Below are 13,592 nucleotides of genomic sequence, written 5' to 3' on the forward strand. Positions count from 1 at the left end.
TAACTATACAGCCTTGCTTAATAGAGTAATTGCAGAAGGGACAAATGATTTTTTGTATGTTTTTCCTGGCCTACGGAACTTTACAACGCCTGCCAGAAGGAAGAAGCTGAAAAAGATGGTGAAGGGAATGTGACTGGTCCTCTGTGATCTGAGTGGCTTTCCTGACCACAGAGGCCTCTTAAATATACAGTATGTATATTTAAGAGAATGATAAAGGTTAACTTGCTGGAGAAATATGTAAATGTATAAATTGTTGTTTAAGGAGTTAAACATTTTTTTGTTTTCTTTTTTGTTTTGTTTGTTTTATGTAAACTGAAGATTATTTTTGATTGAATTTATTCATTTGCGAAAAAGGGGCAGATATAATAAGATATATTTCTTCTTCTACTACCTTTCATTTAATTTATGATTTGTATTTTTGTTGTTTGTTGTTGAATTTATGTTGATCTTTTTTTTTTTAAATGGATAAACTAAACAATGAAAACAAATTTCAGAACTCTGGTTAAATGCAGCTCAGTTAAAGACATAAAAGCTAATTTTCTACATCTAGCAATTTGTAGTAAATATACAGTAGGTATGTCTTACAGACTCTTGGCATCTTAAAAACAGGGAAATACACTATTTTTTTCTTTTTTCTTTTAGAGAAACAAAAAAATGATTCGATTGTTTTCTCTCTTTTTTTTCTTCAAAAAGAAAAAGTCCAGGCAGAGATTGATAATGTGATCGGACGGGTCCGGCAGCCCTCTATGGCAGACAGACCAAACCTGCCGTACACTGATGCTGTCATCCATGAGATCCAGAGGTTTGGAAACATAGTTCCTCTGAATGGACTCAGGCTTGCAGCCAAAGACACAACTGTGGGTGGTTACTTTATACCAAAGGTACGATCACTGTACAATCTTAGAGGTCGTTTGTTAAGGGATGGTTTAGCAGCTTACCTCAGTGTGTTCCTGTGGATTTGGTTTGTGAATAGGGAACGTCTATAATGCCCGTCCTGACCTCTGTGCTGTTTGACAAGAATGAATGGGCGACTCCAGACACCTTCAATCCTGGACACTTCCTGGATTCCAGTGGAAAGTTTGTGAAGAGAGAGGCCTTCCTGCCCTTCTCTGCAGGTACACCACCTCATTTTTAGACAATCTAGAATTTGTATATGTCATGTGTTTAAAGTGAGTCATTAATATTTGTTGTTTCCAATGAATTTAAATCAGAAAATGTTGGGCTGTAAGTGTAAAGTTTGATAGAGATTCAGTATGTCAACTTAAAATAGCTGCAAACCTTATTAAAAATATACAAAACATGTAGCTTTTCTTTTAAATCTTTGTGTGTGTGTGCACCTTTAGGAAAACGTGTGTGCCTTGGAGAAGGTCTGGCCAAGATGGAGCTGTTCCTGTTTTTGGTTGCCTTACTCCAGAAGTTCACTTTCTCTGCTCCTGAAGGAGAGGAGCTGAGTACAGAGGGAATCACTGGAGTTACTCGAGTTCCTCTCCCCTTCAAGGTTCATGCCAAGGCTCGCTGAGTTACACCAATGTTTTTTTCTTTCCAGAAAAGTTCAGAGCTGTTAGATCTTTTTAATTGACTATGTTGTTTGAGCTATAGGGTAAAACACATATTACTGTGTTATTACATGGTAAACTGTATCAACTGATCACAATAATTTCAAACACTTTTAATTACCAGTTTGTATTAAAACACACACTTTATTCAACTGCATTCTTGTTGCTTTATTTCTTTATTTTTTATGAAAACACATCACAATACAGAATAACATACAGAGGTTAGACAATGAAACTGAAACCCCTGTCATTTTAGTGTGGGAGGTTTCATGGCTAAATTGGACCAGCCTGGTGGCCAATCTTCATTAATCGCACATTGCACCAGTAAGAGCAGAGTGTGAAGGTTCAGTTAGCAGGGTAAGAGCACAGTTTGGCTCAAAATATTGCAATGCATGCAACATTATGGGTGACATACCAGAGTTCAAAAGAGGACAAATTGTTGGTGCACGTCTTGCTGGAGCATCTGTGATCAAGACAGCAAGTCTTTGTGAAGTATCAAGAGTCATGGTGTCCAGGGTGATGTCAGCATACCACCAAGAAGGACCAACCACATCCAACAGGATTAACTGTGGACGCAAGAGGAAGCTGTCTGAAAGGGATGTTATGGTCTAAAACCAGGTGTTTCCATTTCATTGTCTAACCCCTGTATACTTGTCAGCCACTTTATTAGGTAACACTTTGTTAGTACTGGGTTGGACCCCCTTTACCTTCAGAACTGCCTTAATCCTTCATGGCATAGATTCAACAAAATACTGGAAACTTTCCTCGGAGAATCTGTCCATGTTGACATGATAGCATCACACAGTTGCTGCACATTTGTCAGCTGCACATCCATGATGCGAATCTCGCATTACACCACACCCCAAATGTGCACTGTTGGATTGAGATCTGGTGACTGTGGAGGTCATTCGAGTTCAGTGAACTCATTGTCGTGTTCAAGAAACCAGTCTGAGATGATTCACGCTTTATGACATGGAGTGTTATCCTGCTGGAAGTAGCCATCAGAAGATGGTACACTGTGGTCATAAAGGGATTAACGTGGTCAGCAACAATATTCGGGTGGGGTGTGGTGTTGACACAATGCTCTATTGGTACTAATGGGCCCAAAGTGTGCCAGGAAATTATCCCTCACACCACTGCACCACCACCACCAGCCTGAACCGTTGATACAAGGCAGGAGCTGTCCATGCACCAAATTCTGACCCTACCATTCAAATGTCGCAGCAGAAATCGAGACTCATCAGACCAGGCAACATGAGATGATTTGGGTTTAAAATTTTGGCATGAAAGACAGTGAATGATATGAATTCCTTCAAGTAATCCTAGCCAGCCATTTTTGTGTTGGCTGAAGTCAATGGCTGCAGCTGTGGTGGCCGAATGGGGTTGACTCCGAATCCAAGAGTTCTGGACACGTTTCCTCACCATCTGTTTGAAACAGTGGTGGTCTCTTCATGACAAATTTAGAAAATAATACTTCTCCCTGTTTAACAGGAGATAAAGCACAGGGTTCAAAGATGATGACTCCAGGTGGGTTCCAGGTAAGTAATGTGCTGCTGGGTGAGTGACAGGAGAGTGGGCAGACAGATAGTGTTGGCTTCTCTTTTCTTTGTACCAAAGAGGAGACAGTGGAGAGGTAATGAGTAGAGATGTGTCCATTCTCATGTCTTGCTAGCGTCTGCCTGTAGACACCCTGTCTTGTACATTGCCCCAAGTCAGAACTCTACATCGTGTGAATGTTTCTGCAAACATGGTCAACTCAAAAAAAAAAATAATTCCTCCGACTCCTCATGCAACACCTCGAGCCTCTCTCCAAACATTTGATACATAATTGAGTGAAAAAGTAAGCAACTATCTATCCAGCTGTAAGATATTCTTTGACTGATTAACTGAATTTTACAAACATTCTTACATTTTATACTTTGTGACTGATTGTAATAATTTACTTTAAACTGAGAATCTACAAGTCTATTTTAATATGTGCCTCACTCCAACAGCATAAACACATAATGTTTTACATTTTAGAAGTGGTTGTGTGTCACATGTTATTCGTCACCAGTTCCTGGGTTTCCTGAGTCTCTGGACGAGAGAGAGGAGGGTTTGAGAAATGGACCAGATTGTCAGGACTTAGTGGCAGGATGGACCCAAATGCAGGCAGGCAGACTTAAAAAATTTAACAAAACTTTTATTAAATTAAAGGCCAGCGTGGTGGCAAAAACAGAAGACTTACAAGTGAGCAGGAATAAGGAAGCCAGGGCAGAACATGAACCAAACAGAAACAAACAATGAACGGACGAAGGTGGAGAGCATGAGAACCAGTATAAGTAGTCAGAGGCTAAGTGGAGAGTGGAGACAGCTGTGATGATTAGGAGTGAAGACAGGTGAGCAGAATGATCTAGAAGGGCTGAATAATCTGAGGATTGAGATGACAAGGCATGAAATGAACACTAGATGGAAGCACAAGACAAGAACAGAAAACACACAAACGTCAAATCCTCACACAGATCTGAGTTGCAGGTGCAGAAAAAAAAATAAACTATGAGGTATGTTTTTAACGGAGTCAGGTAGTTTTAAGTTAAAATCCTACTTAATAACCTGATAGTAATTTGATGTGTCGGGTCTATAACACAGGTGGATCTTGACCTCCTGGAAACAGCTGGATCAACAGCAGGGGAAATGATGGTTTAAAATCTGGTGGTAAATATTGATTGAAGGGGTCTGACACACCCCACGTTAGGCCAAGAATAAATCCAACATTTAGACTTTTTTTTTAAAAAACTACCTTATCAGTCAATTTGGTTTTACACAACAGCTCCTCCTAATGTTTGTTGTTGCATATGTTTGTATTATTATCTGCCTGTTGTGCATTGAAATAATAAAGGTCTGACTCAGTGTCACAGTTTATTATCTCCCTACAAGCTGTGAGTCAGCAGAGTGCCAGCCCACTTCTTCTAACCAGGAATGAATGATGTGCAGAGAAGTCCTGATTAGTCTCTTTAACTCTCTGTCACAATGTGGCTCTGCGACTTGAACCTGTGGTTTAACCTGAGGGGAATCCTGCTTTTTATCTTGGTCGTTCTCCTCGTGTGTTTGTTCAACGAAAAGGATCCTCCAAGCTATCCTCCCGGACCACCAGCTCTTCCAATTTTGGGGAACATCTTCAGCATTGAATCCAAACAACCTCATATTTACCTTACCAAGGTAAGCTGGCAGCGTTTCACATGACTCTGAAACAGTTCACCATGATATCCACTTGTTAAAATTCGACTAAATGTATTTTAGTACAAAAAAATGCTGAAACTTGAGGGAGACTGCCTTCTTGTGAGAAGAGTCACATGCTGAACAATAGACCATCTATTCCCTGCTTCTGCTTTCACAGCTTGCTGATGATTATGGGAACGTGTTCTGCATCCGTCTGGGAAGGCATAAAACAGTATTCGTGTCAGGATGGAGGATGGTGAAGGAGGCTTTAGTGACACAGGCTGAAAACTTTGTGGACCGACCGTACAGCCCCATGGTGACCCGGATTTATTCAGGAAACTCAGGTGAATCTTGTAAAATTTACAGGAAACTGCAGTGCCCGTCTGGTGGCATTGGATTTTTTTAAAAATCATCTTGTGGCCACAAAGTAATAATTTGTAGCTACAAGACCATTTTTTTTAGTCCAATGTCAACGGACATTTGTAGCAATTAATTTAAAAAAAAGCAAATCTGTCACCAGAATAGTGTACATCCTCAAAAAAAGCTTAAAATAGCCTGTAATTCAGCAGTAGAGGCAGAGTTATAACAAGTTTTCACTTCCAGTGTTCACCGCTCTGAAGTGTGGATGGCAGGACTGCAGTTAAAGTTTGTTTTATTTCCTGACACATCCCGGCTAATTTCCTGAGACCTGAGGATGTCCTAAAATGTGCACCCTACACCAGCACCTGAGTGATGTTGGCTTCATTGTCCTATTTTATCAGCGGGACTCTTCTTCAGTAATGGGAAGGTGTGGAGGAGACAGCGCCGCTTCGCCATGGCCACGTTACGCACCTTTGGCGTGGCCAAAAGCTCCACGGAGGAGAGCGTCTGCGAGGAGAGTCGACATCTGCAGGAGGCGATGGAGACGAAGGAAGGTTGAAAAGCAGCCAGAAGATCAAACAACATGTAGGGGAAGAACAGTGTGACTGAAGCTCTCTATTCCTCTGTTTCAGGCGAGGCCTTCGACCCTGTCCCACTTTTGAACAGTGCTGTGTCCAACATCATCTGTCAGATTGTGTTTGGGAGACGGTTTGACTACAGTGACCAGCACTTCCAGAGCATGCTGAAGAATTTGACAGACATGGCCTATCTGGAAGGATCCATCTGGGCTCTTGTAAGGTGGAGGGGTGGAGCTAGACTTTTTTGCAAGGAGTGGCACGGGGGTGGCCAAAGTGTTATCTTGGAGGGTACATTTAAATAAAGAAAACTACCCTGGTTTGACAATTTAAGATGGCCACCACAGCAAAATTTAAATGGCTATAATTCAACCATTTGGAGTAACTGGACTGAGATTTGTTGGGTGTAGGTCTCAATTTCAGCTAAATGCTAATGCCAATTTTACAAAGTGCTCTAATTTAGCCAATAAATGCACAGCTGAAAATTTATAGAGTGGTAGCCAAGGATAATATTTACCAAAATCTGAATGTAAATATCCAAGATGACCATCAAATCTAATTTGAAATAACTATGCCTCAGCCATTTTTTAGAAATACTGAGTCAAGAGCAATCCCCATGTCATTTCAAAATCTCATTTTAAGCTTTTAGAGATATGAAGCTGAAATTTAGTGTGGTGGTAGCGGAGAGCAGTGGTCAACAGATACTAAAATCAAATACATGAGTCCAAGATGTCCACCAAAGCTAAAGTCAAATGGCTACAAATAAGCTATTTTTTTATAAATACTGAGCTGAAATTTAATGTGGTGGAATTGTTGCTTTTATATGAATTCAGTGATTTAGAAAATATATTTTTTTATTCACACACTGAAAGGTTTCCTTCACACCAGATAATAAAGCTGCTTAACAGATATTGTTTTAGCTCTAATGACCAGTATTTTTGCCAAACATGATCTACACCTTCACTTGTCAGTCATTCGGGGGTGGCACCTGGGGTGGACAATCAGATGCCAGGCGTGGCACTTGCCACCCTGGTGAACCCTCGGGCTCCCTCCCTGGTAAGATGGTGAAAAAAGCTCATGCACATCAAGGGGGTGGCTGTGGTGGAGTGGGCAAGACACTCATTAGGGGAGTTGTCTCGTAACAGTTAGGTTGCTGGTTCGAGCCCCCGTCCAGCCATTTCAGTTGTTGTGTCCTTGGGCAAGACACTTCACCCACCTTGCCTACTGATGGTGGTCAGAGGGTCCAGTGGCGCTGGTGCATGGCAGCCCCGCCTCCGTCCGTGTGCCCCAGGGCAGCTGTGTCTGTAGCTTACTGCCATCAGTGTGTGAATGGGTGAATGACTGTTAGTGCAAAGTGCTTTGAGATCCCCTTGGGGCTTGATAAAGTGCTATATAAGTTCAATCCATTTACCATCCAGCAAACTTGAAAGCAACCATAAAAAAAGATAGAAAAGTCAACCTGTGAGGTCCTTTAGACTAAAGGGATCCACGATTAGTTGTAACATTAGATTTTATTTAATAAACATATATTTTAACTTTAAAATAAAGTCTGTAAAAATACTGTAGGATGTTCAGTTTTTATCATTTTAAAACTAAAAGTTTAAAAATATATTACACAGACGGAGCCATTTTATTTACACGTAAAGCATTCTGGGTAAATGACGACATGGATAGGTCCTCAGTGCGAGGCTGCTAGCGAGCTATATCCACCCTGAAGGTTAATCTTGGACAATATCTGATGATCGACTCTTTTAAATGAAACCAGAGAGCGTTGACAGAGAGGAGAAGGTAGAAATGACTCAGCCTGGAACTGAAAATATGGATGGAGGACAACAGAGCTGCTTCATGGAAGAAGAACATCAGCTTAGCCTGTTAGCTTTAGCGTTAGCCCCAATGCTATCACTATATATATGTTTTAGCTCAGCGCTACACATTCTCCTCTCATCACTGAGGTCCTCCATCCACATGACAGAGAGGAGAACACAAAAATGACAGCCTGTAACTGAAAATATGGATGGAGGACCTCAGTTTAGCTTGTTTGTCGTGCTAGCACCGAGCTAATACATTTAAGGCAATATAGCGTTGGTGCTAGCGCAAAGGCTAACAGTCTAAGCTGAGGTTCTTCTTCCATGAAGCAGCTCTGTTGTCCTCGATCTATATTTTCAGTTACAGGCTGAGTCATTTCTACCTTCTCCTCTCTGTCAACGCTCTCTGGTTTCATTTAAAAGAGTCGATCATCAGATATTGTCCAAGATTAACCTTCAGGGTGGATACAGCTCACTCACACCGAGGACCTATCCACATCATCATTTACCCAGAATGCTTTGTGTGTAAATAAATGGCTCTGTCCGTGTTAAAATATATTTAAAAAAATTTACAAAACTAAACAGCCTACAGTATTTTTTACAGTCTTTATTTTACAGTTAAAATATATGTTTATCAAATAAAGTCTAATGTTACAACTAATCAGGGATCCCTTTAAGTTTCTTCTTTTATATTTTTGTGAGATGATATGAACCATTGCTTCATGATTTCTTTGTTTTCTCCTCTAACAGCTTTATGATGCCTTCCCCACACTGATGAAACACCTGCCGGGGCCTCACAACGGCATCTTCAGCAGCTCCGAATGTCTGAAGGCATCTATCAGGAAAGAGATAAAGAGACACAAGTTGGATTTAGACCCAAGTAACCCTCGTGATTACATCGACAAGTTCCTCATTGAGGAGAGAGTACAGTGTCCATGCTCAGCTCAACAGAACTCTTAAAGGAAGATTTTTAAAAATATATCGTTTTACCTACTAAACTTTTTTTTTGTTCCTCGTCTCTTTCTAACAGCACAACAGAAAGACCGAGGTAGGCTTTGAGGGGGAGAACTTGGTTCTGTGCTGTCTGGATCTGTTCCTGGCCGGCAGCGAGACCACGTCAAAGACTCTGCAGTGGGGCCTTATCTTCCTCATCATGAATCCTCACATCCAAGGTGAGAGCAAGACTTCGTTCAAATGGGAGAACTGATTAGAAAGAGAAGAAAAGCATGTTGATTTGTAACTGGATGTGATTTGCCTTGAAGAGAAAGTGCAGGCAGAGATCAGCAGAGTGATCGGGCCGAGCCGACGGCCCAGCATGGCAGACAAACCCAACATGCCGTACACTGACGCTGTCATCCACGAGATCCAGAGGATGGGAAACATCGTTCCTCTCAACGGGCTCAGGATGGCGGCCAGAGACACCGCACTGGGTGGTTACATCATCCCAAAGGTAGAGAAAGGAGCAGCCTGATCTCATGATATGTTACACATATTTTTTAAATGTGAGGAACTCTGCTGCTGCAGGTTCAACCTGAAGATTTACATTACAGAAAAAAGAAAATGCAGTCTAAGACACAACTTGCCATCTTACATTTGTTATTTATTAGTGAAAAATAACATTCCTGTGGTTTTTGCGTGTGTCTGTGTGTGTCTGTGTGTGTGTGTGTGTGTGTGTGTGTGTGTAGGGGACCGCCGTGATGCCCAACCTGACCTCTGTGCTGTTTGACAAGAATGAGTGGGAAACTCCCAACACTTTCAACCCTGAGCACTTCCTGGATGAAGAGGAAAAGTTCAAAAGGAGGGAAGCATTTTTACCTTTCTCTGCAGGTAATAAGACTGTTCTGTACCTGATCGATTTCCTGTCATTAATAACTGAACTGATCATGGTTAGAAGCTAATTTTCATGATGAGTATATCCTATATTATTCCTATTTTTATTTTGATCTGTTTATTTTGTATTGTTACTATCTTTAATTCTACTATTATTGCTATAATTGATATTGTCACATAGCAATAAACTGTTTTTTGTGGATTGATGTATGTATCTGCTGCTGCTACTACACCTGAATTTCCCCGCGCGGGACAACAAAGGCTGTTTCTATTCTATTCTATTCTATTCTATTCTATTCTATTCTATTCTATTCTATTCTATTCTATTCTATTCTATTCTATTCTTGAAAGATAAACAAAATGTTGCTACCATAGATATATATTACTGGATCGGATGTCACGTGGTTTGACACATACAGGCGCTGCCATTACCATGTGTTGATTATGGATCAACATGGACCATGTGTATACAAGTGCAATAAAATGAAGACTGACATATCAGGAATTGTATGTTTTGCTATAAATTGTAGCAAATAATGAAATTCACAGTAGTAAAGATCATTCGGGTCAGCTGTTCAGTAATATTTAATGTTAGCTGCAGGCAGACTCAGATAGAATCTGTACCAAATTGATCACAGTCAGTAAACAGTTGTCAGTACAATAGTAGGATTTACATGTAGAATAATATGTACTAACCAGTAAAAAGAAAAAAATTGTATAGGTCTTCTGGACGGGTTCTTCTCTAATGAAACGTTTCGTCTCTCCTCCAAGAGACTTCTTCAGTCTGAGAGTTTCAGGCAAAATTCAGGCTTTTAAGCCCTGCCTCCGTGTGACTGATACTCACATCACATGGCTATCGTTGACACCTAATCAACACCTATTGTTAACAGGGGGTGGAGTGATACTGGCAATAGCAGCACTGTAGGAGGGGGACAGCTGAAAACGGAGGCCTCCACCTCTGTTTAATGATGGACGGTCTTTCTTCACAAAAATGGCTTCTTTTACTCCTCTCTCAAACCAACGTTCCTCTCTATCAAGAATGAGAACATCCTCATCTCTGAAAGAGTGACCGCTGGTCTGTAAATGAGTGAAAACTGCAGAGTTCTGGCCATTAGATGTAGCTCGTCTGTGTTGGGACATTCTTTGGAACAGTGGCTGCTTTGTTTCCCCGATGTATAACTGATCGCAGTCCTCCTGGCACTTAACAGCATATACAACATTGCTCTGTGCAATGTTTGTGCAAAAGAAGCCATTTTTGTGAAGAAAGACCGTCCATCGTTAAACAGAGGTGGAGGCCTCTGTTTTCAGTTGTCCCCTCCTACAGTTTTGCTATTGCCAGTATCACTCCACTCCCTGTTAACAATAGGTGTTAATTAGGTGTCAACGATAGCCATGTGATGTGAGTATCAGTCACCTGGAGGCAGTGCTTAAAAGCCTGAATTTTGCCTGAAACTCTCAGACTGAAGAAGTCTCTTGGAGGAGAGACGAAACGTTTCATTAGAGAAGAACCCGTCCAGAAGACCTATACAATTTTTTTCTTTTTGATTTTTTACCTGGATTACTGAGATGCATCAGGACATGTAATAACCAGTGTTTATCACAGATCTAACTTAACATCTACAGATATGATACAATATTTAATGAATAATATAAAATGAAAACATTGAGAAATAGATTTCCAGAAAGACTGAAGTGTCATATTGCCTGTCACCATGATTACATGGTGGGAGAACATTAGTGTAGAGTTTATGTAACTTTTCTTGGGAAAAATAAAGCTGTTTCATCATATCAACAATGATTTTGATCACTCACTTCTTGGTTTCATGTTTTCTGCTCCTATAAAGAAGAGCAGAGAGTTTTCCCTTCAGGGTCACATCCAGTTTCACTTAGATCACATCAAGTTTGAAACAAAACTCATATATGACAAAATAGGTACTATCATGTGTATTGTGTCCTTTTTTAATATTAAGATGTTTTTTATTCTTCAATTTTTGTAACCATACGACTTTTAGATCACAAGTATTTTAAGAGGATTCAGAAACATCTTGCTGAGACAATGAACATTTGTTTGTTTTGTTTTCCCAGGAAAGCGTGCGTGTCTTGGCGAGGGCCTGGCAAAGATAGAGCTGTTCTTGTTTTTTGTTGGTTTGTGTCAGAGGTTCCACTTTTCCACTCTGGATGGAGTTGAGCTCAGTGCAGAAGGAATAACAGGAGCCACGCGCTCGCCGTACCCATTTAAGATTATAGCAAAACCCCGTCCTGATGTGCAGACTGCAGCCAATAAAGCAGACAAAGCAGAGACATTAAAGCGTACAATACATACATAGATGTCTCTGTGTAAATATAGATCACATTAGCATGCTCTTTATTCAGCTAAAACATAATCCTCTGTGTGAAAGTAAGGACTTGTTATTTTTCAACGCTCAAAATCAAGAATAAAGCGATAAGACATATAATATTTGTTTGTTTGTTTAACTTTATTCATTTCATAAAAAACAAAATTTTATGTACAATAAAAGAAATGAAAATACAAATACAATAAAATGAAAGGAAGCAGAGAGAAGATAAAATCTTATAATATCTGCCCCTTTTTTTCCTCAAGTATAAATTCAACTAAGAGTAATCTTTAGTTAACAAAACAAAACAAGAACATCAAATCTTTCTAGAACAACAAATTATATGGTTACACATTATGCTGTTTCATATTTTTTCAACAATCCAACCTTTATCATTCTCTTGAACATGTACTTTGATTTGGCACTGTTAACATCATTTTCCACATTATTTCACAATCTCACTCTGGATTGAGGTGCAACGTTCTTTCAAACTGGTTCTAAATGTAGGTTTCATGAACATCTCTGTCCCTTTAAGATTATAACAGCTCTCTCTTTGCAAAGTTTTTATGTGTTTTGGTGTGCTTTATACATAACTGACAAAATATCATGATGAACCAAATCATAGAATTTCAATAATTTCAGTTTAAAAACAATATGTTACATGGATAATAGTTATGTTTTCGAGTGATAACTCTAATAGCCCTTTTCTGCAAAAATAAAAACAGGGTGTGTAATTGTCTTACATACTTTACCCCATACCTCAACACAATAAACCAAGTGTGGAACAATTAATGCGTTATATATACAGAGCTTTATCATTGAACAAGTCCCTTACTTTGTAAAGCAATGCAATAGATTTATCTAGTTTTATTCTTAAGTAATTTATATGAGGCTTCCATGTCAGTTTCTCATCAATAATAACACCCAAAAACTTTACCACACTGACTCTACTAATCTCTACACCATCAACTCTAAATGGAATGTTATTTGTCCTTTTGTAAATATCATATAATTAGTTTTATCCAAATTGAGTGATAATTTATTAAGTTTAAACCAGTTTTGTATTTTCACAAATTTTGTTTGCGTTTTCTCTAACATCCGTTCTGTCTTTACCCAAACAAAAAAAATGTTGCATCATCTGCAAATAAAACACATTTAAAAAGCCCTGACACATTAACCAAGTCATTCACATACAAGATAAACAATTTTGGTCCAAGTACAGAACCCTGAGAAACACCACACGTTATTCCACATACAGTAGTTCAGATCTTACATCATGTACTTGTACAAACTGTTTCCTATTTTCCAAATAACTAGATATCCATTGTAATGCTGGTCATCTAATCCCATATTTATTTAGTTTTTCAAGTAGAATGCTGTGGTCAGTTGTGTCAAATGCTTTCTTTGAGTCAACATAAATACTGGTGCAATATTGTTTTTGATCAACAGCATTTATTTGTTCTGTCAGTTCCATAAGAGCCATTGAAGTAGAGTTATTGGCTCTAAATTTGACTGCTACTTAAAATCTGATTTTTAATGATGAATTGATCTAACCTGAACACAAATAACTTCAGTGATTTTACAGTTTCAAAAGATTATGCCAGAATATATTCAGATGGGATATATGAACTACAGAGTTAGAGAATATATACCTAAGCCCCTCAGATACTTTACATGCCAAAGAATGGGACACATTGCAAAGGATTGCAAAGTAAAAGTTAGGTGTCCAAGATGTGGAGGGCCACATGAATTTGGAAAGTGTGACAAAGATGATTTTTGAGAAGATTTTTGAGAACTGTGGTAATAAGGATATTTGTCAATAATTACTAAATATACATTTCTCACCATTTTTATAAATGGGAATTACCTTGGCTATTTTCATCCTGTTTGGGAGATATTCCAGTTGAAAATGATAAATTACTATATATATAT

At 39.2% G+C, this 13,592-nt stretch overlaps 2 protein-coding genes across 2 annotated transcripts in view; both read left to right on the forward strand.

Moving 5' to 3' along the window:
* The window catches only part of LOC106517299 (cytochrome P450 2J6), a 10,630-nt gene extending 8,917 nt beyond the window's left edge, over positions 1 to 1,713 (forward strand). The window contains exons 7-9 of the mRNA XM_014008061.1: positions 694 to 881; positions 974 to 1,115; positions 1,344 to 1,713. Of these exons, the coding sequence (XP_013863515.1) occupies positions 694 to 881; positions 974 to 1,115; positions 1,344 to 1,519 (506 nt within the window). The 3' untranslated portion in view covers positions 1,520 to 1,713. The remainder of the gene's footprint in view (positions 1 to 693; positions 882 to 973; positions 1,116 to 1,343) is intronic.
* Positions 1,714 to 4,542: 2,829 nt separating this feature from the next.
* LOC106517306 (cytochrome P450 2J6) lies at positions 4,543 to 11,774 on the forward strand. Its single transcript, XM_014008067.1, has 9 exons — positions 4,543 to 4,754; positions 4,933 to 5,098; positions 5,516 to 5,668; positions 5,747 to 5,907; positions 8,245 to 8,418; positions 8,525 to 8,666; positions 8,757 to 8,944; positions 9,180 to 9,321; positions 11,410 to 11,774. The coding sequence occupies exons 1-9, from the start codon at positions 4,566 to 4,568 to the stop codon at positions 11,649 to 11,651; spliced, it is 1,557 nt and encodes a 518-aa protein (XP_013863521.1). The 5' UTR covers positions 4,543 to 4,565; the 3' UTR covers positions 11,652 to 11,774.
* Positions 11,775 to 13,592: the final 1,818 nt, after the last annotated feature.

Source organism: Austrofundulus limnaeus, unplaced genomic scaffold (genome assembly GCF_001266775.1).
Source record: "Austrofundulus limnaeus strain Quisiro unplaced genomic scaffold, Austrofundulus_limnaeus-1.0 Scaffold47, whole genome shotgun sequence".
Taxonomy (NCBI): Eukaryota; Metazoa; Chordata; class Actinopteri; order Cyprinodontiformes; family Rivulidae; genus Austrofundulus; species Austrofundulus limnaeus.